Below are 23,526 nucleotides of genomic sequence, written 5' to 3'. Positions count from 1 at the left end.
TTACCTAAGCTTTGTACTATGGAGCTGGCAGGGTAATGTCCATTTAATGAAAGGGAGGATTGGCTTTTGACATCTGCGTTCTCACATTTAGCTCCAGAGAAGTTTATGGTTCCAGTGTCGGCTTTAAAATCTGAAATAATTTATTAGATATTAAGAGAATAATCAGCAGGCTGATTTTAATATAAATAATACACATGTATCTACTTGAATTAAATGGAAGATTGGTTGAAGTATTTGACCCTTTCCACTCCAATCCACAGTACCAATTCTTGAAACCACTTAAATTCCATCTTCAATGTCACAGAAGTTTTTGAAAGCATGTCTAGTAAAAAGGTTAAAACCATAAAAAAGGGAATGATGAGACAAAAAGCTTTTTAATTTGTTTCTGTCAAATGGCCAAAATGGGCAGTTTCCAGGTTTCTTCTCCATCCAGTTTATTCACATTCTGTAGTTATTCTCCATTCTGTCAGCCCAGGCCATTTGAACAGAGCACAGGGTGTATTTTTTGGCATTCTCTGCTGTTCAGTCCTCGTCTCTGCCAACCTGTTAAACAAATGAGTGATGAGCTCAAGCTCTGCCGCTGCCTGCCTACTCTCACGCCTGCTGTATTGAAGCGGGCAATGAATGTAATGGAGGTAGGGAGAGAAAAATCAATCTGCCTTTTGTCAAGCGGCTGGGTCAAACCCAATTGGGCCGCTTCCTACAGCCAAGAGAAAGGTCAAGTCAATAAATGTGTGTGTGGTCTGAAGCAAGCATACACACCGCTGAGAAGTTTGAAAGAAGTGTTTAGCACTTCGCCCTATGGTGTTAAAGTCACCATACAATGAGGAAGGAAGGAAGATATTCACAGGAGAAACACATACAGATGTTAAAACGGTATCTCATTATATTGTTTCACTTCTGCTGCATCGCTCTAGAAAACAGCTGACAGATGTGAAATGTTTTACATTCAGTTTAAGATTATACAGTGTTTTCTTTTTTCAGTGTAAGCAATGCCTCCTCAGTACTCGCTTACTTAGATGTGTGTGAACTCAACTGGTAGAATTCAGTTTAAAAAAAAAACAACGCTTATCCTCACTCTCTCTCCAACAAATGGCCGATACCTGTTTTGGCTCCATTTCTGGGCAAATGGTGAAAGTCATCATATCACCCAGACTTCAGTGTTCATGTTTTATTGTAACATCTATGTTGTCCATAATTGTGCTCCCGACAGAGTGTTATTTTACTGCCAGAACCAGGTTTTTAACCAGTCAGTTGCAGATATAGATTTTTCTCCTTCTCTCTTCAATTTCATCATTCTCTCCTCTTTTCCCCAGACGGCCATCAGCTAATATCGATCAATGTGTAATGTTGCTTTGCAGGTAGGCTTTGTTTGTTGACTGTATTTCTAACACCAAGCACTGTCACACTATTTAGAACAACAGGTTTTATGACCCTCATCTGGTCAGCGAGTCCTGGCACTGGCTCGGTTTGTTAGCTAGATATACGCCTGATCTGAAGGGAAATTACTTTTTTTTTTTTTTTTTTTATTGGTTTAAGTCTGTTGAGTCAAATTTTACTAAGTTGAGGATCATTAATTAGTCAATGGGAGATTGAAAAAGAAAACAATAGATTATTGTACATGTAATAACTAGAGATGAAAATGATCCCAATGCTTATCAGTATTTATTATAATAATTATTGATGTTGACTGAAAGAAATGTGTTCTACCATAACAAATTGACTTATTCAGTATTCTACTGTATCTCATGAGCAACATATTGATTCTGAAGGTGTCAGTGTGGTCTCTTGGTGGTCTTTGCTCTGTTTGCCTGAAGATGTGGCTCTGCTGGGAAAAGTACTCTAATGATTTAGCTGCCGTGGAATTAAATTTCGTCATCTTTGTATTGACAGTTTTGGTATAACAAGTCTTCTCTCTTGTAGTTTAGTTCATACGGTTAGTATGAATGATTTATTGTAGACTTGATGTAATGTGATGACACTAATGGTGGTTAAACATGGATTCCCCTAAGCTAGAAATATATATGGTAATGCAGGAAACGTGTGGAAAATGCAGCAAAAAATTCATACATCTAAATATCCAGATGTTATTTTTGTCAATATTGCATACTGCCAGTTCTCATGTACTCACTTTAAACAAACCAAGTGATTGGACAGTTATGGTGATGTCACCCTACGTTATCAGTGATGAATAGACCCACATGCAGCTTGACCTGAAGTCATGCTTTACTCAGCTGCTTTTTATGCTTTTACTCATGTTCTATGGTGTCACAACAGGTTCAGATAAGACAGACTGGTATAAACGAGACAAAAAAGACGCAGATTGCTCAGGATCATGAGATAGTAGATTATAAAATTGATTTATTGTGAAATTATTTTTAAGAGTCGAATTGAATTTTGTTCATGATAAAAGCACAAATCTGCTGTTTTAAAATCATTTGATTGGTCTGTTTCGTTTGGTCTCCGTTCTTAAATTCTTAACTTTCACACAAGCTTCAAAAAAACTAAACTACAATGGGAAAATACACCAGAGTTTCCTAGGCTCTTAGCTTCATATTTACTTAGGTTTCTCTGTTTCTACACACTCCAGCCTACACTGTTGGCAGCTTGTGTTGTATAGCATTGCTGTGTCTGTGTTCTTGAAGAAAATCAATAGTTCCTTTCAGTGATAATGATTATGGACTGCATTAAAAAATGAAGTTAATCCTCTATTTTGTGAGTGTGCAGTATTGATGTTTTGTTTTGTTGCAATAACGTATTTTTATCCCATAACATTTGACTGTTGACATTAAGACTGAATGTTAAACTTGACTAATGAGATAACACCCAGACACTCCTCAGCTGTTGTTCTATAAATATGTATTTGTAACCGCTGTTTCCTGATCCTCTTAAATACAGCACCAACTCTGAAACTTTCTTGTGCCCAAAATATTTGTAACACAGCATCATGTTTCGGTACAAATGGTCTTATTTGGAAGCAGTGATACTGAATTACTTTCTTCAAGAGCTCTGGCTGTCAGCAAACTGTAGTTGGTGCAGCCAGAGATTCTGGTTGTTATCAAGTGTTTGATAGTTTCGCTTAAGCCCTGTTTGCTAGCAGTGGTACAGCAGCCGCAGCTAGCCATCATGTAGAAGTATCAAACCCACTTCAGCAGAGACTATAGGGAGGCAGCATCCTTCTTCCAACAGGACTGCACTGATCCATATATGACTGGGGAAATACTAAACTGCTTAGGAAATCCTTCACTTGTCCCTGAAGAACTGGTCCCTAGGCAGCATTCTATATATAGAAGGATATTGTCCTCTGCCTCTGAGCGGTGAGAACGTGTGAGGAGATGAGGTGGAAACAATGGTTAGGTCATGAATTTTGTTCCAAAACAGCATGGGTCAGAAAGCAATTCATGTAAGCAGAAATGTCAGAGCTCCTGTGAGCTGGATCTGGATCGGATTTCTGCCTGCACAAAAGGAAATGCGGCAACAAAACCCGTGTTTCGGCTTAACAAAGTCAGCACGCAGGACAATTGTCCTGGAAATAACAGATAGTTGTCAGTGTCACAGCTCGCTTGTCCTCAGGACTAATTACATATGCATTTGTGTTTAATATTATGAGACCAGAACTTTGAAAAGACGCAAAGACTTGGAATTAATTTCATATTCATATTTTCACATTCGTTCCAGGCATAACATCAAGTGTTAAATCTTAGTGTGAGGAGCATTCAAAATTCACTGAGCCAGTGTTTTTGTCATAATTTCTAAGATAAACCATAAGAAACTTTCCAATTGTTTATTTGGATTGAAAATTAACAATCTGCATTTACAAATGCATTTCAATGCTATGATAAAGGTTTTATGAATAATAAAACATCATGTTCATTGGGATTTCCTCAATTTAAGTATTTGTTTTAGTGTAGTGGCAACAAATGGCTGCATGGGGGGCAACACGGTGACACACTGAAACAAAATTTAAAACAATAAATGACACTTTGAAAAAATGCTCATGATCTCCAAAAAGTAGAAATGGTTTATTAGCAAGTAAACAAATGACAAATTTACCTCTCTACTTTTCAGCTCTCTATTTTTTGTCAGGCCACATCTAGTTGAATTGTTCTTATCATAACCTTTATTTGTGGCAAGCTTGGCTTTTGTTTACTTTTTCACTTCTTCAAAATGTTCCAGCTGCTCCACCAACAGAAAGGTGCAGATGCTACAACAGGTGAGAAATTTGCTCCTCACCAATAAACTACAGCATAGAAAATTACTGCACCTGGGTTACCGGCCATTCTATTTGTAATTCTAATTCTTTGTAACTGGATTTATTTGCATGCCATACTTTAGTTAATACTGCACAGGTGGGACAAAATGCACTCACAATTGCTTTTTGTGCTGCGCCTGGAAACGAGGCACAGCACTATTCTAATAGTTGACAGCTTGAACTGTCAAGCACAGGTGCAGCTAGTAACATCGATAATGGCTGCATTGCATTTAGGTGTACCAGTTGAGGACCCCACCTACTGTGGATGCTGGCTCAGTGACATGTAATGGGAAAGAGCCTTTATTTATGTTATTAGCTGCATCTGTGTGTTTTACAACGTGAGAGAGATTTATTTGACCAGCGTTGGTTGGTCCTGGTCGTCCCCTATATTGCATCTGAGCCTAAAACGGCCTTTAAACTGCTTATTCTACATGTTTTCCACATAAGACCTTAAATCTTTTTAAAGCCTTTGAACAGCATTTGTGTAAGTGGTGAGCAAAGAAGCTCTCACCATTGTCTTTTCTCTAATAGAAAAGCTGCCCCAGGGTGTGGTGCATTTCAAAATGTCATTTCTATTTCATGATGTTTAATGTGTCAAGCCTTGCATCCCTGCTCTCTACATCCATCTCTGAGATTTTCAATTTCTTGTCTCTGTCTGTAAGTGCATAGATAGTATCAGGCTATAGTTTACAAGAACGAAGCATTATGTTTTAAGATCATACAAACTGTTCAATGCACTTATATTTCTTTTAAAAGAATATGGGTGTATCTGCATCCATGCATTTGCTTGTGTGAACCAGCAGCACATGCTGTCTGTGCTCAGAGAAGGGGATGAGAGAGATGCAGTAATGCTTTTTTCTTTTTTATATATATAGAGGTGCACACTGTTTATTACGTCTTCACATAGACAGCGGAGAGAGGGGGTGGATGTAGAGGAATGGGATTAAATTCAGGAAAGCATAAACACAGACGTGCCTGGTAAACAACTTTGGAGCAACTGAATCAACAAATCAGGCATCATGTGAAAAGGAAAAGTTATTAAACATGTTTCAACAGCTTGTTAGCTCCTACAGGAGAAGTCTGTACATTTTAACTTTGTAAATCAGAAGCATGCCTAAACACATTAATGAAACAATATTAAATCACAAATACTTGTCGCAGAATGTCACAGATGTCATAACTGATTTTATTCTGTTTTGACTATAAGAACATTTCCAAATGCTGTTCTGTGCTTTCTATCATGGAGATTATTGTAGTGCATCAGAATCAAATTAACATTTCTAAAGTTTGGTAAAAGATTGAATGGAAAGTCATTAATGTCCTGCTGATCACTTTCCATTATTCTCACAGGCCAAATAAGACATTTTGCTTTTTCCCTTCCACTATTTATTTCGTTTTATTCCTCCCTGTCAGTGCTTTTATTATTTCATCTTTATTTTATAAACCAGCTTTTATGGACTTATTAAAAATGTAAATGGTTTTATTACTGTTTTCATTTCATCATTTTATTTTGTCCCTTGTTAATATGTGAAGCACTATAATAGCTATTTCATATTATTTCTCGCCTTTTGTTTTTGCCAGTTTTCCTTTTTACTGCCTTTCATCTTCAAGCCCTTTGTGAGCCTAGCCTTTTCCTTTCTGTTTTCATGTTGGTCTTGTTGAGCTGGCATAGAGTGAAGCAGTCAAGCATCTGTACTTCACCACACACACGCACAGGAAGCATCTCTGGCAGGCGTGTGTGTGTGTGTGTGTGTGTGTGTGTGTGTGTGTGTGTGTGTGTGTGCGTGCACACCCTCATGTTTGTGGGGTCCACATGCTAGTTGGCTGTCTGATGTCCTTATCTGCCCAACAAGCATATTGTCACATAACTGCTTTCTTTCCTCACTCTCTGGCTCCATGTCCCTCCAGCTTATTCTTCTTGCACCCACACACCACACACACACACACACACACACACACACACACACACACTGCACCTGTTATAAGGGCGTTAGTTTCTCCAGAGACAACGCCGGCGAATTCAGTTTCAGCTCTGCTTTCACCACACCAGCCCCAGTGGGAGCACACCCGCCTTTCCTGTTCACCTGTTTTACACACATTCCCTCAGTTACAGATTACTTGAGATACACTGGAGCAAACAGGGTCATTAACCCTGAATCTTAGCAGAGCAGTTAATGATTTGCCATCTTTACCTGTATGTGTACAAACAGCAATTGTACACACACGGATCAATGCTAGGTTTTTCCATTTTCAGGACACACAGGCTCATGCTCATCTGGTTGCGCTTCACTGTTGTATTTAACTTCATGTCATGACTTTTTGGCTGCCATTTTATCTCTTACAAGCCCTTAATGGTTTGTAGTCTCTGTCTAGAGCTAGAACTGGGAAACACGTTTTTATATGTTGATGCTTTCTGAATAGAATTACCCACATTTTAATCTGCATAATTCAGGTAAAGCATGAGCACTGATATTCATTGTTACTTAGGGTTAATCCTGATAGGGGAGTGTTTGTCTATTTATTACCTGTCTCCATGTCTTGGCATGCTGTTACACAATTTCACCTCCATTAGCTTTCCTGCTGACAGGAAACAGTTGTAGTGAGGGCAGGACAAGGTTCTGGCTGTTTGTGTGCACGTGCAAGTGTGTATTTAGATGTACACATGTGTTTGCTTGTCATCAGTAAACACAACACACTGATGTGTGTTATTGGTTCTCCGGCTGATGCAGATCAATAAGCTGAGAGGAGAGGAGGAGCAGGGGGACAACAGAGAATAATAATGAATAGAAGGGCTAGAAGAGGGGTTGATTCTCCAGTCACAGTGATTGTCAACACTTCTCACACAGCCTTTCAGTACCAAATAATTTCACCCTTGTCCTGTGTACATGCGTTTCTGCACACCTGTTCAAAGAAGAACAGGTGTGTATGCACGTAAAACTTAATAACACTGGTCAACCTAGAAAATCCAGAGCACTTACCAGCACTCCAATTAAGGTCAACACATCGGTATTTTGAGTACTAAATCCAGTAAGGCTTGACTCAAAGGAATTTTTAGCAGTGCAAACACAGATTTGTAAATGTCCTATGTGTGTCTATCTATGCTATATTACAACCTAGCACTGCTGTTTTTGGCTCATGCTGCCTGTTGTTCCTCGTGGTATTAAATCTCTCTTGTGTGTTAAAAAGGTTAAAACATTAGAAAGCTGTCGAGTGCCCAGTAGAGCAGCCTGACAGCTTAGCCTCAAACCCTCTGTCCTCCAAAGGATAGCGCAGTAAACTGGGTGCAGAGACAAAGCTTGCCTTTACATAAGTAAACACATCCTCTTCTTATGTCTCTTGGTCCATGACGAGACATAAACTTGTCCTGGTGAGGAGAGCTCCTATTCTTCATTTCTGCCTTGGTTATTATTGTGGCCTGGTATTATTGCTATACTGTATTGGGGCGTCCTGTTGTACATTATTGGCTATTTAACCAGCACATTGTTTGCATAAACCAAATGTGTTCTCAGTAATAACCTGCTTTAATTGTACCACACTAAGTAATGTATCGTCAAAGTTGAATGGAAATTCCATCAGGGTAAATGAATCAGCAGCTAATAAAATCAAACTCTCTGACTGGAAAATGTCAATAGTAGTGTTATATATTATTATTATTATTATTATTATTATTATTATTATTATTATCATTATTATTATTATTATTATTTAATACAGTGTGTATATTTGTAAATTTTGGTGGGCATTTGATGTCATTTTGATTTAAGCATCCTTGAACAGACCTCTAGTCCTCCCCTTGTGTGTTGCAGTGCAGCTTGTGGAGTGGAACAATAGTATTTGAGTAGTTCTCATAATGTGACATGCATATAGGAGTGGTAATTAGCAAGCTCACTAGCTTTAATTAGTGGGTTTAAATAGAGGACATTTATTGCTAGCTATCCTTTTTGATGTGTGTGGGAGCTGTAATGCAAATGAAGTGGCTTTTGTTGTGTGTGTGTGTGTGTGTGTGTGTGTGAGACAGTAGAACAGCATTTTAAATCCCACGACACCTTTTGACAAAGGGTTAACCGAACATGTCGAAGGTAATGTATGTGACATGTTCGTGTGCAGGTGTGTTGTCTTTGCACAAAAGTGAGAAATGCGGATGGAGCACTGGATGAGAGGTAATTGTGCTAATTATGCACCCCCTACTCCACTTCAACATGGTATGGCATATTTCCATGTGGCAGTTGTTTTGTGAAAAGCATGAAATCAGACGCTATCATGACATCACAGACCTCTAGCTTACCTAGCTCGCATGATGTCATTCACTAAAGATTGTGTTTGATTGAAATGTTGTCAGTCATGAATGTGTGTGAATACAAAAATGAACTCGTAGCATCTCAGTTATAGAGCCCCTGCAGCAAAGATCCTTTTTTAAAGTAACTAAACCAAAGCTCAAATTTGACATCTAAGTACAAGTCAAGTCATTTTTTAAAATGAAGTGACAAAGAATTCCTGGCAACTACAACTTGTTTTGGTTGACTGGATTTTAGTCTTCTCCAATAACAAACAACATTTGGGGCTTTTGGACTGTTGTTGGGACAGGAAAAAACATTCGAGGACATCATCTTGGACATTTTATTGGATTCTCTGTTCTCTGACATTTGACTTAATGATAATAAAATCAGCAGATTAACTGATGGTAAACATAATTGTTCACTGCTACTGATAACTGGAGGTAATGGACCAAATATGCAACCTGTCTCGGAACTGAACTGAGCTTTATCCTATTGACTCTGATATCCAGGGCAACAGGTCACACTGAGAGGGACTTGTTGACCTTCTTTGGTCATTTATAACCTTTTAAAATAATCAGAGTTAATTGGTATTGTCCCTGGTGTGTGTCAGTGCTTGGGTCTGCTAAGTAACAGTGAGTCAGCAGCAGTAACAGGACTCCTTGTTCCACTTATAATACTGCAGGCTACACACACACACGTGCGCACTCCTATGATTTGGATACTGAGACAAGGTGTATTGTAGAGTAGTATCATCCCTCTGAAGAAATTTTCCAGGTTGTGCTTGACCTTCACTATCAATTGCTGAGTGCTTGTGTCTAGAGTGTACAATATTCATCTGTACAAAGCTGGCTTTGTGGTACCTGTGGCAGGTAGTCATTTCAAACATGCTATTGGCAGCATTGTAGTACCACTAAGAGCCTATATGTGACAAGAGCACACTGTCACGGGAGTGTCTGTGAGGAGAATTTCCGTCTGAAGGTGGAGGATAAAGGGTTTTAGTGTGCCTAATCCGGAGGGAGGTTCTAGAAAGCTCTGGGACAATGCTGTATAACCTGGATTAACGGAACAGACACAGGAGCCATATCTGAGACTGAAACGAGTGTCTGGCTGTTAGATTGGAAACTAGTGTTCACTCTGCTATCAAGCCTCCAGCCAGTAGCAGATTAAAATAAGATGAAATGTCAGTGATTTCTGCTGAGGTATCAGGTGGTTTTAACAGCAGATAATGGGACTCAGCAGAGGAAATGTTTCATTCCACCGAGAGCTCAGTGAAGTTTGGGGTTTGTTTTTAGCTGGGACAAGCCAATCAATCAGATACTGATCACAATAGGCTGACAGACATTTTGAATAGCTCATATGCTGCCTGATGCACAAATGAAAATATACTTAACTAGTTTGCCACTTGTTGTCTTTTTGTGTAATATTAGATGTTTTGCATTTGTCTTACATTGAGTTTTTATAATTATGTGTGTGTGTGTGGGGCAATTTAATAGGTTGACAAAAACCCATTCAAATGAAGTGTCTCTGGAACATGTCACTTCATTTACGCTGCAGGTGGTTTCAGAACATGTTGACAAAGTTGCACTTGTGTTATATAAGCTGTTGATTCCAGCGTGATGTTCAGAACTGTGCAAACACACTTCTCATTATCTGTGATTGAATTTGAGACTTTTTAGCAGGGCCAAATCAAATAGTGAAGACAGGTAATTGCACACCTTCGACGGAGGTATTGAACAAGGGTGACTGCGCAGTCGACTCCAATTGTCCCTTTTCATTTGTAGCTGCTATGCAAGAATTGCATCATTAAACCTGTGGGTGATACAACAGGCACAGAAAGAGCCAAGAAGTCTTGATTTAAATGTCATTAAGTTGAGATAAATTATTTTTAACTTTGAAAATGTGAACAATAGATGAATGTGTCAAGTGTCTCAGATTATTTAGGGCCAAGCTATTCAGCCACCTCAGATCATCAGTCACTGAAACAGTGCAGTTGAAGCCAGCATGACTCAGCAGCAGAACGTTTTTCCATCTGTACAAGTGTTTTGTAACAGAAAGACTGTGATTAACAGTGACAATTTCAGACCCAGACTAGTAAATCGACACTAGTAGCCTATTGCAGAGGTATATACCACTGTAGAGCAGATATATTTAATTACATGTTAGATCAACAGAAAATTAATTAGTGACCATTTTGATAATCAATTCATATTATTTAATGTTCAAAGTAAAAATGTACAAAACAATTTATGATTCTAGCTTTGACATTTTTTAAATAACTGCTAATTTTAAATGGCTTTGTCAGACTAAATGTGTCAGTTTGGGCTGTGGGAAATACATTGAGACAATTTAAGAAACAATGATCTGTAGGTTACTAAATTAAAGAAATATCAGTTTCACCATTAGATTCATTTATATGCTTTTTAATTTAACAAGTTGTAGTTCAGATATTGTGTATGCCTTATATATTACACTGATATGGTTCATTAGCTAAAGAGTACTGATAATTGTATTTTAGTGTCAGTATGTACCTTAACATAGCTTTTTAAGTGATAAATTTAAACTCCAGTATCTTAATGAACAAAACCACACCACTGTGTTAAAATGATGAAATGTTCTGTTGTTGTATTCTAAAAAATGTATTGTCTGCTTTTCATTTCTCATCATCTCCTTCTTCTCCCCCCTTCATCTCCTTCCCTTCTTCCTCCCTGCCAGATGATGAAGCATGCGTGGGACAGCTACAGGCGCTACGCCTGGGGTTCAAATGAGCTCAGGCCCGTCTCCAAGCAAGGCCACTCCAGCAATCTATTTGGTGAGTGTGAGACTGCGTGCACACACACACACACACACACACACACAAGTACACACGATTGATCTCTCGTCCCTGCCACCAGTGGCCTTGGCCTTTAGATTAGCAGCCAAATTGGCCGTCAGTTAGAGTCATCCATCTGTGGATGCCTCTAAATGTCAACTTTATCATATATTTATATTCTGTTTGTCCTACTTGCCAGTTGTTAGTGTCTCTGCTGTTAATGAGTGGAAACACAGAGCATCTTATTCTGTCTCTGTCTTCTTTTTGTCTCAGTGTCACACTTTTGTGACTCTTTTCTGAAAACCTTTATTCTCAGTCGGCCTCTGCATGAAACAACACACAGCCTGCTACTAGATGACTCCAGGGCCTTGTTATTAACTCCTACGTACACGTGCTCACACACTCAGTTTGTGTACGAGAGCTGTCTTACGGCAATGAGCGAGTTGTGTGTGTTCATCATGTTGTCTTGTTGTGTCACGTTGGCTTAGGTTGTTGCGTTTTAAAGCTTGACTCAGAGAAACGTCATTAAAGTAAACATGAAGATAAAAGCAGAGGATCTGCTGAGACGTGTGGCAATGGTAGATGAGACTCGCTAACTGCAATACAATGCTTATATTTAATGTGAAGTGTATTTGGTTTTCAACTTATCGTGTGCTGAGATAAAGGGTCCAATTACTTGAAAGCGTAGAGAACCAAGACTAATATTTTTATGCTTTTAAGTTCACAATTTCAATACAGAAACTTGCAAAAGTTACACTAAGAATCAGTCAGAATAAAACAGAGAAAAATATATTAGTCAAACATTCAAAGTCAATGTGGACACTTGGCCTGTCCCAGAGATCTTGGGATACATAAGACAGTATTCTTTACATTCTCAGAGTTTCAGAAACACCTCCTGTTACTTCATTATGCAAAGTCTGCACACACACACAGTCTTTATTATTTACAGGCGTCTAACTCATTCCTGTCACTCAGTTGTGTTTTGAGTCTGTGACAGACCGACACAGACACAATAATAGACGTGTAGATTGACATTGAAGTAAATGATTGAGTGCAGCGTTTGCCTATGACATTTGCTGCCGCTAATTGTGTTGTAAAAAGACTGGAGATGTAGGATGTAAACATGTAGTAGTGACAGTTCAAAGATTAAATGAGGGCAATGTAACAGGTAAGTAAGTGGAGGTGTGATGCAGTGAAGAATGTGGTGTGTGGTTGGGATCAGCTGTATTGTTCAGTTGAAGAGGACACGATCTCGTGCACAGTCTAATAAGAAAATGTTTGATCTTCATTGAGACTCGGGGGCTTCAGGGGTGTACATGCTGCTTTTGCAGGTGTTTCTGTGTGTACACATAATGAATACTGTTATTTATTTTCACTGATTGGATTAATAAGAGCGGAGATTGGATTTTTAATTTGTTAAGATCGCTTTCTCTCCCTCGCTTGACCTAATTAAATTCTCAGTGAGAATATTTATTTAGATACCTTCAGCTCCAGATGAGGTGTGTGTGTGTGTGTGTGTGTGTGTGTGTGTGTGTGTGTGTGTGTGTGTGTGTGTGTGTGTGTGTGTGTGTGTGTGTGTGCGCGCGCGCGCGTGTGCGTGTGTGTTCGGTGGATAGTGTATGTGACAGTTTAGTGTAGTGTCATTACAGGTTCTTGGAGAGATAAGATGGCATTTGTGTGTGAAAGAGGAAGCTGTGCCTCGACTGCTGATAAGACTACTCCCTTGATACCAAAATACACTCACGTACTTGATCCGGTTTGATGTTTTTCTCAGTGTTTGTTGTGGGTTTTTTTCTTCTCAGTAGCAGAGAAACCATTCAGAACCATTCATACTTGTTTTCAATATAATTTTCATGATGAAAAATTTTCAACTAAACTGTAATTAAGAAAGGAATGAATGTGAATTAGATGTCTCAGTTGAGTGAAGGAAACGGATAAATGGAAATTGTGTTTAAAGCGGTACATTAAACATCTATTTATTTATTTGTTTTGAGGACGTGAAAACCCCTCGTAAGTCCAATCTGATGACACAGTGGATGTCCCAAAGCAGTAAAATTGTGCATATTGTTTATTCAAAGTATTAAAAACGTCTGTACGGTACTTTTGTGTCTGATAAGCTTTAATGTTTACTGATCTGTGACTGAAACAGACATGGTGTTCTCACCCTGAATACCCTTTTACAATGAACTTCTAATAATGTATTGTTAACTTTAAGAGCAGGGTTATTTTGAACATTTTATCCTGATGTCCTTCTCTATTATACATCATTGATGGAACAGAGTTTGCATTATTTGTGTTGAAGCACTCACTCTCACGCTCTCAAATGATGATGTGTCAAAAGTACACAAATGCCCTAAAATAATATTAAATGTTTTATTCAGACTCATTGATTAAAGTACATAACTTCAGTCTTTGCCCTGGAAACCTCATGGGAAAACTCCCCTAAGTCTCTTCCATTATGAAGTGTGGAAGATTTACAGACTCATTTTTAATGATTGCCTTCTTATGTCTAATGAGGAAATTCAATCAGCTTTCTGTAAATTCAGCCCACTGTTTCATTATTACATATGTAAATGTAGGAAGAGAGAGAAAAGCAGCTTTGTCAGTAATAATTCAGACTAACCTGCCCAACTCTCTGTTAGTCTTTCTCTTTGTTTCCTCTCTCTATATCCGTCCCTCATGTCAGTGCTATAGAAAAGTAAATAGGTTTTAGTTGACTGCTTGAGCAGACCCACTTCCATCAGTAAATAAGACAGCTTGCCCCCAGGGCCTTGTCACAGCCGTTTCCAACTCCTATAGAGCATAATAATACAGCCTGACCTGGAATATTATGCAAGGAAGCCACTTTCCATTCCTGAAGCTAAAATACAGTAACAAAAGTAATACTAACTGCAGTACTAAGACCCTGGATAACCTTTCCAAAGTGCCCTCTCACAGTTTTAATTTACTGCTCCGGCTTGGAAAATATTGCCAGACATTCCCAATTGTCAAATCTTAATAAATGTTGAATTTACTTCTCTTAAATAGCAGTTTTTATATTCTAATTTTTGCTTTTCGCTATTTGTTCTACATCATAAAATATGCAACACTCACACAGACCTTTTCAGAGGAGGTGAAGCAGGAATTTGTATGTTAGAGGAACTGACCCACCTCTGCTATAAAACAGTCCAGGACACTGTGACATTAAGTACAACTGCTGTACTTCCCTGTGTATTATAACTGAGTTTTCAATTGGGTAGAATCAGATGTCCATTGCTGAACATTTGAGCGTTTTAATTCTGGCACTGTGCCCTGTGAACTTTGTTCTTTTGGCCTGTCTTTCTCTTCCTGTCCTGTCAGTCTGCTCTGACACAGATGCACAGCAGAGGAAGCAGTGCCTTCTGTCACTGTGCCATTAAAATTAGCCAGCCGTGCTTCCCAAGTAAGTCAGGGGTAACCATGTTGCTTAAGTGCACTGAAGGGCTAATCCTGAGATCACGTTTTTACGGTGAAAGAACAGGAGGAGATGTTAGAAAATGGGGAACAATAGTTTTGCTGGTTCCAGAATGGATTCTTAAACAATCTGGTCTATTCACTGTAGAGCTGTTGACTGGAGATGAGCTGGATCTACTTTAGGGGAGGTTGAAACTCTCCCCTCTGTGGTCACTCCCCGGAGAAGCACATCTCCTTCTCACATGCCAGCTGTGCTGTCAGCTGTTTCAGCTGCTTCTCAGTTGTGTTTGAGAAGCTTTTTCCATACTTTAGTGTGTAGGAACAGTTAATGTATTTCCTGTTACGGCTACAACCAGTATTATTTTGTATACTTATTAGTCTGATGCTGAATTTTCTTGATTAGTTGATTAGAAATCTGTCAATGAAAATTGCTTGATTTGTCAAAATATACAAAGCAAACAAACAAATTTGGCATTTTTGTTTTGAAAACCTCAATATGTCAAATCTAATAAAAAATCTATCAAAATAATGATTTACTGTTGCTCAAATAATTATTCAGCTTTAGTTGTTATGAGCTCTTTTCTCTACCTTCCCTAAATCAATTACAAAATCTAAAATTCTATTTTAGCAATGCTCAAAAAGCATCAGCGGCTGTATATCTTTCGGAAATGTTGCGGAGAAACAGTGTTTATCTTCTTCACCAGTGACTTGGCAGCCAACCAGTCATAATTAGAGTATTGTGAAACAGTAATACAAAATTTGTTTTCTTAACCCCAACAACTTCAGTAAGCCAGAGATGATGAGATGAAAGGAATCTACTTCAAATCTTGTAGTTTTGACCAAGTATAATCAGTTTCCAATTGAATAGTTCATGTCTTTGATCAGTGCAGCTGTGCTGACAGTTCAATCAAGTGTTAGAGGGAAGTGTACAGGTTGTATACGGTCAGGACCTCTGATTAAGTGATTTTGAATGTGCAACTCCATCGCAATAACAATTAGTGCATACAAAGAGAAAATGAATGCTTGTCCTGATACGTAGCATAATTTTTTCTTTAATAGCTTGTTGACCTGAGGTCAGTGCAGAGCAGCTCTACTGCTTTGAATTAACCACAAAGAGCTGCACAGTGGTTTACAGTAAAGCTTCTCGCAGCCTTATTTGGTCAGACCTTGCAGCAGTAGAAACCAGAAACAGGCTGCCAACCCATGCTTCTTCTTATTGATTTGCTGTAAAATTAGGTTTAATGGACCTGAAAACATGTGCTCTCATTTAGCTTTTCACTAGTCCATCCCGACACTTCTTGTTATTTCACATGATGCATTCAGTGCCCATTTTTTTTTTGCTTCTTTAGCAACATGTAAATGTCATGATGACAGCTGTGGAGATATTAATAAACAGAAACTTAAAAACCTGAAAGTTGTTTCATTTATTTGTTATGCTTTTTAATCAGTGCTCTGTTTGAAATCAAACATTGGTTGGGCAACAGATAGACAGAGTGTTTCATCAACGTCTAGACTGATGTAGCAACTTAACACATAACAATTCATGCAGAACGCTCAACATTTGCCCTCTTGTCAACATGGCTCTATAAATGTACTTTGTGCAGCTCATGTTTGATGATTTGATGCATTTAGTTATGTACAGGCTGGCTGCTAGTCGCATTATGCACACAATGTCAATGATACTGTGACGAGTTGATTAATTGAATAAACAAGATTGATTGAAAAACAAGTTTTGAGCAGTCCAGGGTTTTTAGGACAGTATTAGTATTTTCAGCTGCAAGTCTTTTTCACTACAATAGAATAGCTTCCATCCCTGGAGATTCTGTAGATTCACCCTGTTTGCTAAAATTAAATACAGCCCGAAGCAACAATGGCATCAATCTCTCCTCCTGTCGTTTCCACTTCCATTCTCCATCATTTAGCAGTTAACTCAACTGTCTATAATCAGCATATTGCTATTTAGACTCACCAACAAAACAGGTACGTCTCCCTTTCTAAATTCATTGTGGACTAGGTTATGTTAAAACAATCACTTTGTGCAGCTTAAAATGTTATGATAGAGTCTCCAAAATGTCCTTTTTACATTATTTAAGTTTGAGGAGTGCTTTGATTTATTCAGATCCAGTTGTTGCATAAGGGTTACATACCTATTATATTATAAACTCTGTTTTTCCACCCAGATCTTGTATATTGACCAGAATAGTCAATATGTGAATTGTACCCTGGAAGATGAATTACCCATGTTAAGTTTCTCCAGATCATTGGGAGCTCATTGAAGCCCAGTGCCAGTGAGTTGTCAGTCCAGCCCTAAGCTGGAGCGTGACATTATGGAATACAATTTAATCACAACCCCGTTACAACCCAGTAAGCCAGAGGTGAAGTTTGTACCAAGACTTTATAATGGAGCCCGGTTGTTTTTAACAAGAACAAATAGAGAAAAAATTTCTAACATAGTGGTCTGACAACACGGAGAAGGAGGTTTTGTAAATCAATGAAAGTATTACTGTGGTGGAAATAGATTTCCGTACTGAGAATCTGGCACTAACATGTCCTTATTGCAGGTGCAGACACTGCACTGTGGATCTTTTTTCTGCTTGGCTCTTATTTGTCTTAGCTGCAACAAAAAGAATTTCAGTTTGGACCGAAGCTGTACTAAGTGTAATAATTCATTACCATATTACCACATTTTAGTTGTAGTTTTTGTCTGTTTGTAATGACCTATTTAATGTATTGTTATTACTTTTAGGGTAAATGTACACAGTTTGGAACTAGTATTTAATTTTTTCTAGTTGTCAGTCATCTGTTAAGCACTTCCTATCCTATTCCTATACGTCATGTCTGCACAAAAAGAACAATAATAATACAGAATTTTATGAAGTCTACTGTACATAGCTCCTTCAGTACAGAGGTCTGTGTTTTGTTTCTGTGTGGTTTCCTTGCTGGTCCTCTCTTTAATTGACATTGTTGACAGCCCACTGGCAAACAAGCTGAGGTTGAAACATCAGGCTCGTCTCTCCTCAGTTCGCCTCTCATTCTAGCCAGGGGCCAGCACAGGAAGGCACTTGCATGTTCAACCAACTGAAAAAACTCCTCATTGGAGGTGTGTGTGTGTGTGTGTGTCTTCTCTAAAATAAACACACTTCACTGGTCCACAGCGCATTAAAGGTCACTACTGATGTCTCCTGTTGCAAGCAAATAGAAAAAGGCAGAGTTTTTAGGTCGTTTTCCATGTAGCCTCATGTGACCTGCACTGGGCCATGCGAGAACATTGTGTGTCTTTTCTGTGGTAGTGTGTGGCTTTGAACTAAGATGCCATCTGTCTTGTTGGTTTAATCTTTGGGATGCTTCAGAGGAAAAATCCGAAGGCCTGTAAAGGTGCGTTGAAATCTGACGACACTGATCTGAAAATACCCTTCAATGTATTGACAATGTATTGGGTGCATTGCTGATTCAGCGCATACACAACGCACACTGGCTCATATAAATAATAGTGATTAATACTACTAATATTATTCATTTTTAATTGTCTAATCCATATAATAACAATATAAAAGCATACAGTATCTCTCAAGCTATAAAGGTATGTTTCATATGTGCATAAACCCACTCATTAATTTGATAACAACTGTTAATAAATGTTTTAAACCTTGCATTAATATTATGATCATTACCACTGGTGTGCCCTGTTGGTCAGTGGGTGTCGATAATGATCCTGAACAACAGCACTGCTTGTAGGCGGCCACATAATTAACAACTCTACAGCTGATTATGAATGTAATTTGGTACTGTTTGGTTTGTTAGTTTGGACCTAGCTGCACCAGATCTGCTCCAATTGTGCAGTAGTTGAAATGTTTGCAGTTTTGTGCTGCTCCCCGAGCTAACTGAGTTAACTTCTCATCTAATTAGTGTAAAAACAGTTAATGATTATTTTTTTTCTGTGGCAGCATTCCTCCATTAGCTTATTTGGGTTTGCAAATTCATGTTGTTCTTTGACAGCCTATTAATACGTTATTTGCTGGACACTTGAATGGATCTATAGCTGCAGCCAGTGTGAAGAAGTACAAGCCTGTGTATCTCCTGATACACACATGCTTTGCAGTAGAGGTTATCTGCTTGGCCCTGCCTGCAGTGCTTTAAAAGGCTGCTGGATGAATGGCTGGCTTTGACACAAATGCTTCTAGGGTTTTGTGATGGTTTCTTTTCTTTGTGTTGTTTTCCATCCTGTCTCCTGTGGCCAGCCCTCTCAACAGCGTTTCTGCCCCTTGTCCCCTGGAGTGATGCTGCACCTTCCTTTATCACTTTACTGTTACTTACTTAACTGTAGCAAAGTGGAGCTAAAGCATCTTCCTTTACGTTTGCACTTGACCTTTAAATGTGTCTTAAGTACATCCCTGTGAATACAGTATTTATGTTAGCAGATCATATTCTTCATTGTTGTTTTTACTGCCATGTTTACAGGTGTAGTTTAGTCGCCAGGTATGAAATCATACTTTTGTATACTAACTAATTTAGTACCTCTCCAGCAACAGGCTTTCATGTCCCAAACGATACATTTGTTGAGACAGAAAAGGGTCATTGGTCAGATTTTTGGCTGAACTAAACTTTGTGTCAGAAACTGATTTTAGGTTGTTGGTTTAAATCCAACACAGATGTCTATTTAATCATACCCTAGTATAGCAGTAAATGTGTTCCAGCTGGCTTTTCTGCTGATTTTTGGACAGTGTCCTTGATTTGATTTTGCCCTTAAATGACTTTTGTTTACTTAAGAGAGGAGCACAACTAATACATGAAATTTGCCAAAGCATTGGCTGCTCTGTGCAGTAACACATCTGGAATGTTTTGATGTCAACACTGAAAGAGGAGGCAAATAAAGTGCTCTTAACTCTTCAACACTCAAAATAAGCTGTGTAGCAAGATGTTTGGGAAGATTCTCTAGATATCTAGATGAAGTTATCTGGGAGTTGGGACCAATTTATCCTCCAGGTTGGTTTCACTCCACCCCTGGCCTGAATAGGATCGTTAGGTGAAACAATGGAAGGGGATGATGTGGAAGGGCGTAATAGTCACACCTCTGACAACACACCCCCTCCTAAACCCTAGGAGGTGCCTAAGAAAGCAAGAAGCAACACAGACACAGAAAACACTAAGTGGATAAAGATTTATAGGTTTTAGTTGGGGAAACATTTGCTTCTTAATTTAGGGACAATTAGATGCACTTTATGAATCAAAGCTGCATGCAGTGTTTCTTCTTGGTCACAATCCTCACATTATGCAATACTAAATTTGATTCTGTTTCCTGGATTCTGCCAGACTCGGAGCCCAGCACTGTCGCTAGCAGAGCTAAAAATACTCTAATTGTCTACCAGTCAAGAAGGCTAATGTTTTGGTATATTTCTATTTCCAGACAACTCATTTAGTTGGTTATATAATTTGACATTGAGTCCTGTGTTGCAGCCTCAGCTCCCACACAGCATTATGTGTGTCTCTGAATCAGATATTCAATCTCTGTAATAGAAATGGATGGAGTAATTCTGCTCTGGCCTTCCTCTAGGTTTCTGTGTATGTGTGTGTGAAGAGTGAGCTGAGGTTACATTTACATTTAGTTATTTGGCAGATGCTATTATCCAAAGTGATACAGTAGGACTAAGGACCTCTACTGGAGGTAGGCCACAGTCAGGATTTGAACCCCCAGTCTTCTCCATAGATAGCATGTGATCTGACCACTACACTATCAGCCGGGTTGTATATGGTTATGTATGAAATGATGCTGTGATGCCGAAATGATGAATGGTTGTGTCTGAAATGATGTAAATCGTGCTCTGCAACAGAGGTGGGTGGGACACAGACAAGGAAGCACTGCAGCAACTGAAGTGGGGGGTATCCATCACGAGTACACACACTCCATGCAGGCATGTGTTTTAAACTGTCATCTCCTGAGCCTTTGTTATGCAATCTTGGGTCTGCATCCACATTAATAATCACATACACACAGGTCTGAACAACATGCCTGCATGCTGGGGCTTTGAAACCTCCCGAAGGCTTAGAGCAACACACTGCAGCAGCGCTGCCCACCTTTATGATCGCGAATGAAAACACACCTAACCACATACTCCTAGACACAAACTCAGCAAACAGGATCTGCTGCAACCCTGAAAGTACTCATGCCGAAATACAAACGAAGCAGCCAAAAAGAATTAACAGCTAAGCTCTCAAAACTTGAACTTGGACTCGTTGCATCTTGTATTTGGTGCATTATCACAGTTTTGCTTTAAATCCCTCTTTTCTATATCACTGTCGGATTTTCAACACACACATACACACACGGGTAAAATGTAGTAATGCCTTTCAGTGTAACCTTGACAAAATATGTTGACGCTTGAGTATCTGGCAGCAGAAGCCAAAAGGTTAATACACTTTGGAATAGTGCACTTGTGTGTTTGTGCGTGCACATGCTTTCTGCCTACGATAACACGATTAGCCAAAGGCTTAGCCATCACTTTTCCTTACCTCCCCTCTGTGACCTCTCAGAAAATACAGTGTAGACTCAACGTTGAGGCAGTAGTAGAGGCTAAATGGGATCACTAGCAGGGCTGGGCATGCTGAGATCTGGATCAAATTGTAGGATTAAGGATTAGTCCTGGAGTTTTGCATTGAGTTAATATTACAATATGGGACACATTGGGAACCTTTTGTATCTTTGAGCATTCCTGGCCTGCGGAAGGCAGTGAGCTGAGAAGAAAAATTCAGAAAGGGATGTTTTAAAAGAATGATTTTTCAAAAGACGAAAGCAGCCTGAATGTTTTATTTTATTTTATTTTTGTCCTATCAGTGCCACTTTGACTATTGTGTGTATTTTCAAGGCTGGGGCTGCTATTTTTAAGCTGACTCTACTGAGTCAGTGTTTAGTTCCAATATTCATTTCAGATTATGCTTGAAGTTTTCAGGCCTCCTGTTTTATATATATGACAGGATTTATCATACAGTTTAGTTAATTTCACAAAACTAATTAACTCGGATTGCTTGAGTTAATGAAATTTTGATGACTTGATGCTGATGTTTCTGCAGTTCGACAAGTATTGTGTTTTTAGTTATTACCATGCTGTGTTCAGTTGCTGATTGGAAAATCTGGGACTAAATTGCTTTGTGTTGTTGTTCTGTGGGCAAGTCAAAACAGTTCACAAACACACACAAATATTCACAAAGCCTACGCCTTCACAATCATTAAGAAGGTTGTGAAGTGAAGCAGGGAGTCTAAAAAACGAGATTTTATTAATACAACTCTTGAGAAATAGCTCACATTTATCTGAGGGAGACTTGATGTTATGAATGGCAGGGGAGATGGGGACGTATTGTATTACACTGAATAAAACTCTAGACTTCTGGACAGTCAAAACAAAGGAAACTTGTAAGTGACCCCCAAACTTTTGAATTGGTACCAAACATGAATAAATAAATAAATAAATAAATAAACAAACATCTGAAAATATTGCAACAGATTACAGACTCTTCCTCTAGAATACGACACATAATTGGGCAAAGGATTAAAAGGGATCACCGTAGGCTCGTAGCCTAATCCCTGTATTCTTTTACAGACACACACAAGCATTAAAATTATTATTCCACCTACTAGTGATCAAAATGTAATGCACACTCTTTAGCAAACCTTTGTCGAAACAATCAGTGTTGCCTGTGAGTGTGTTTGTGTGTGTTTGTATGTGTCAGAAAGACCAACAAGACATTTGTCAATCACTCACGCAGACACCCACATCACAGATTTCATCTCTTTCTCTGTCGCCTGATTGCATAAAGTGAATAAGTGAATGTTATTTTGTTTTGAACAACCAAAAAATGCATCATTTTCCTCTAACACACACACATCAGCACACACACCAGTGTTGGAAATAGGAATGCAGTAATTTAGAGTTGTTATTTACTAGTCATGCACTAAGAGACCAGCTAATCTGAACTGCAATAGAGTAACAATTGGTACATGAAGATCTATAAGATAAGACAGGTGTGTGTGTGTGTCTACAGTGTAGAATAAAGACATCTGCCTTTGCAGGTAATGAATGAAGCCTGCGAGGTATGCTCTCTTGAAAAAAAAAATCTATCTAATCTATCTAATGGAGGTGGGATCTCAATGTAGACGAGAAAAAAGAGTGGCCGAGGACTCAAACAAAAGAATGAAAGAACCGTGCTGAAGAAATGAAATAAGGATAGTGGAAGGAAGGAAGCAGTGATAAAAGGAAGCAGAACTGAATGAGGGATTGATGTAAGGCTCCTCAAGGAAGAAACAGTGCTGAAACTGAAAGAACTACGAAGAAAACCAATAGAAAGGGGGGAAAAAAGACTGACAGGTAGCTCATTAGAGGACAAATGCATGTAAGAAAAGGAACAACTGGATAGATTTCATTTCATGTCACACAGGAATGGAGGGACTGATCTTGTTCACTAATGACTTTGGGACCTTCGGTCTCCCATTTTTCTGCCATAGCTCTCCCATGTATACTTATTCTCTGTCTGGAAACAGAAAGGTAATGATTCTTGTCTTCTGAGGACCCCAGCTATTTCATTTTTCATGTGTCCACCTGTTTCTTTGTGGTCTAGTTTATAGGTTATGTCTGAAAATGGGGAGCATCATCCTCTCGTAGTCTTCTAGTATCATTTGACTGACAGCTGCAGTTTTTGTCTTACCTTAAATTCCTAAACTATCACATCTACAAGAATATCCTGCAATCATCCTTTGGGGCTATCCG

General features: G+C 38.8%; 1 protein-coding gene across 1 annotated transcript in view; it reads left to right on the top strand.

Annotated features, from left to right (window-relative positions):
• The window catches only part of man1a1 (mannosidase, alpha, class 1A, member 1), a 92,491-nt gene that overhangs the window by 15,197 nt on the left and 53,768 nt on the right, over window positions 1–23,526 (top strand). Inside the window, exon 2 of the mRNA XM_026341004.1 lies at window positions 11,242–11,338. Within this exon, the coding sequence (XP_026196789.1) occupies window positions 11,242–11,338 (97 nt within the window). The remainder of the gene's footprint in view (window positions 1–11,241; window positions 11,339–23,526) is intronic.

The sequence above is a fragment of the Anabas testudineus genome, chromosome 24 (genome assembly GCF_900324465.2).
Source record: "Anabas testudineus chromosome 24, fAnaTes1.2, whole genome shotgun sequence".
Taxonomy (NCBI): Eukaryota; Metazoa; Chordata; class Actinopteri; order Anabantiformes; family Anabantidae; genus Anabas; species Anabas testudineus.
This window is presented reverse-complemented; position numbering and strand designations above follow the sequence as displayed.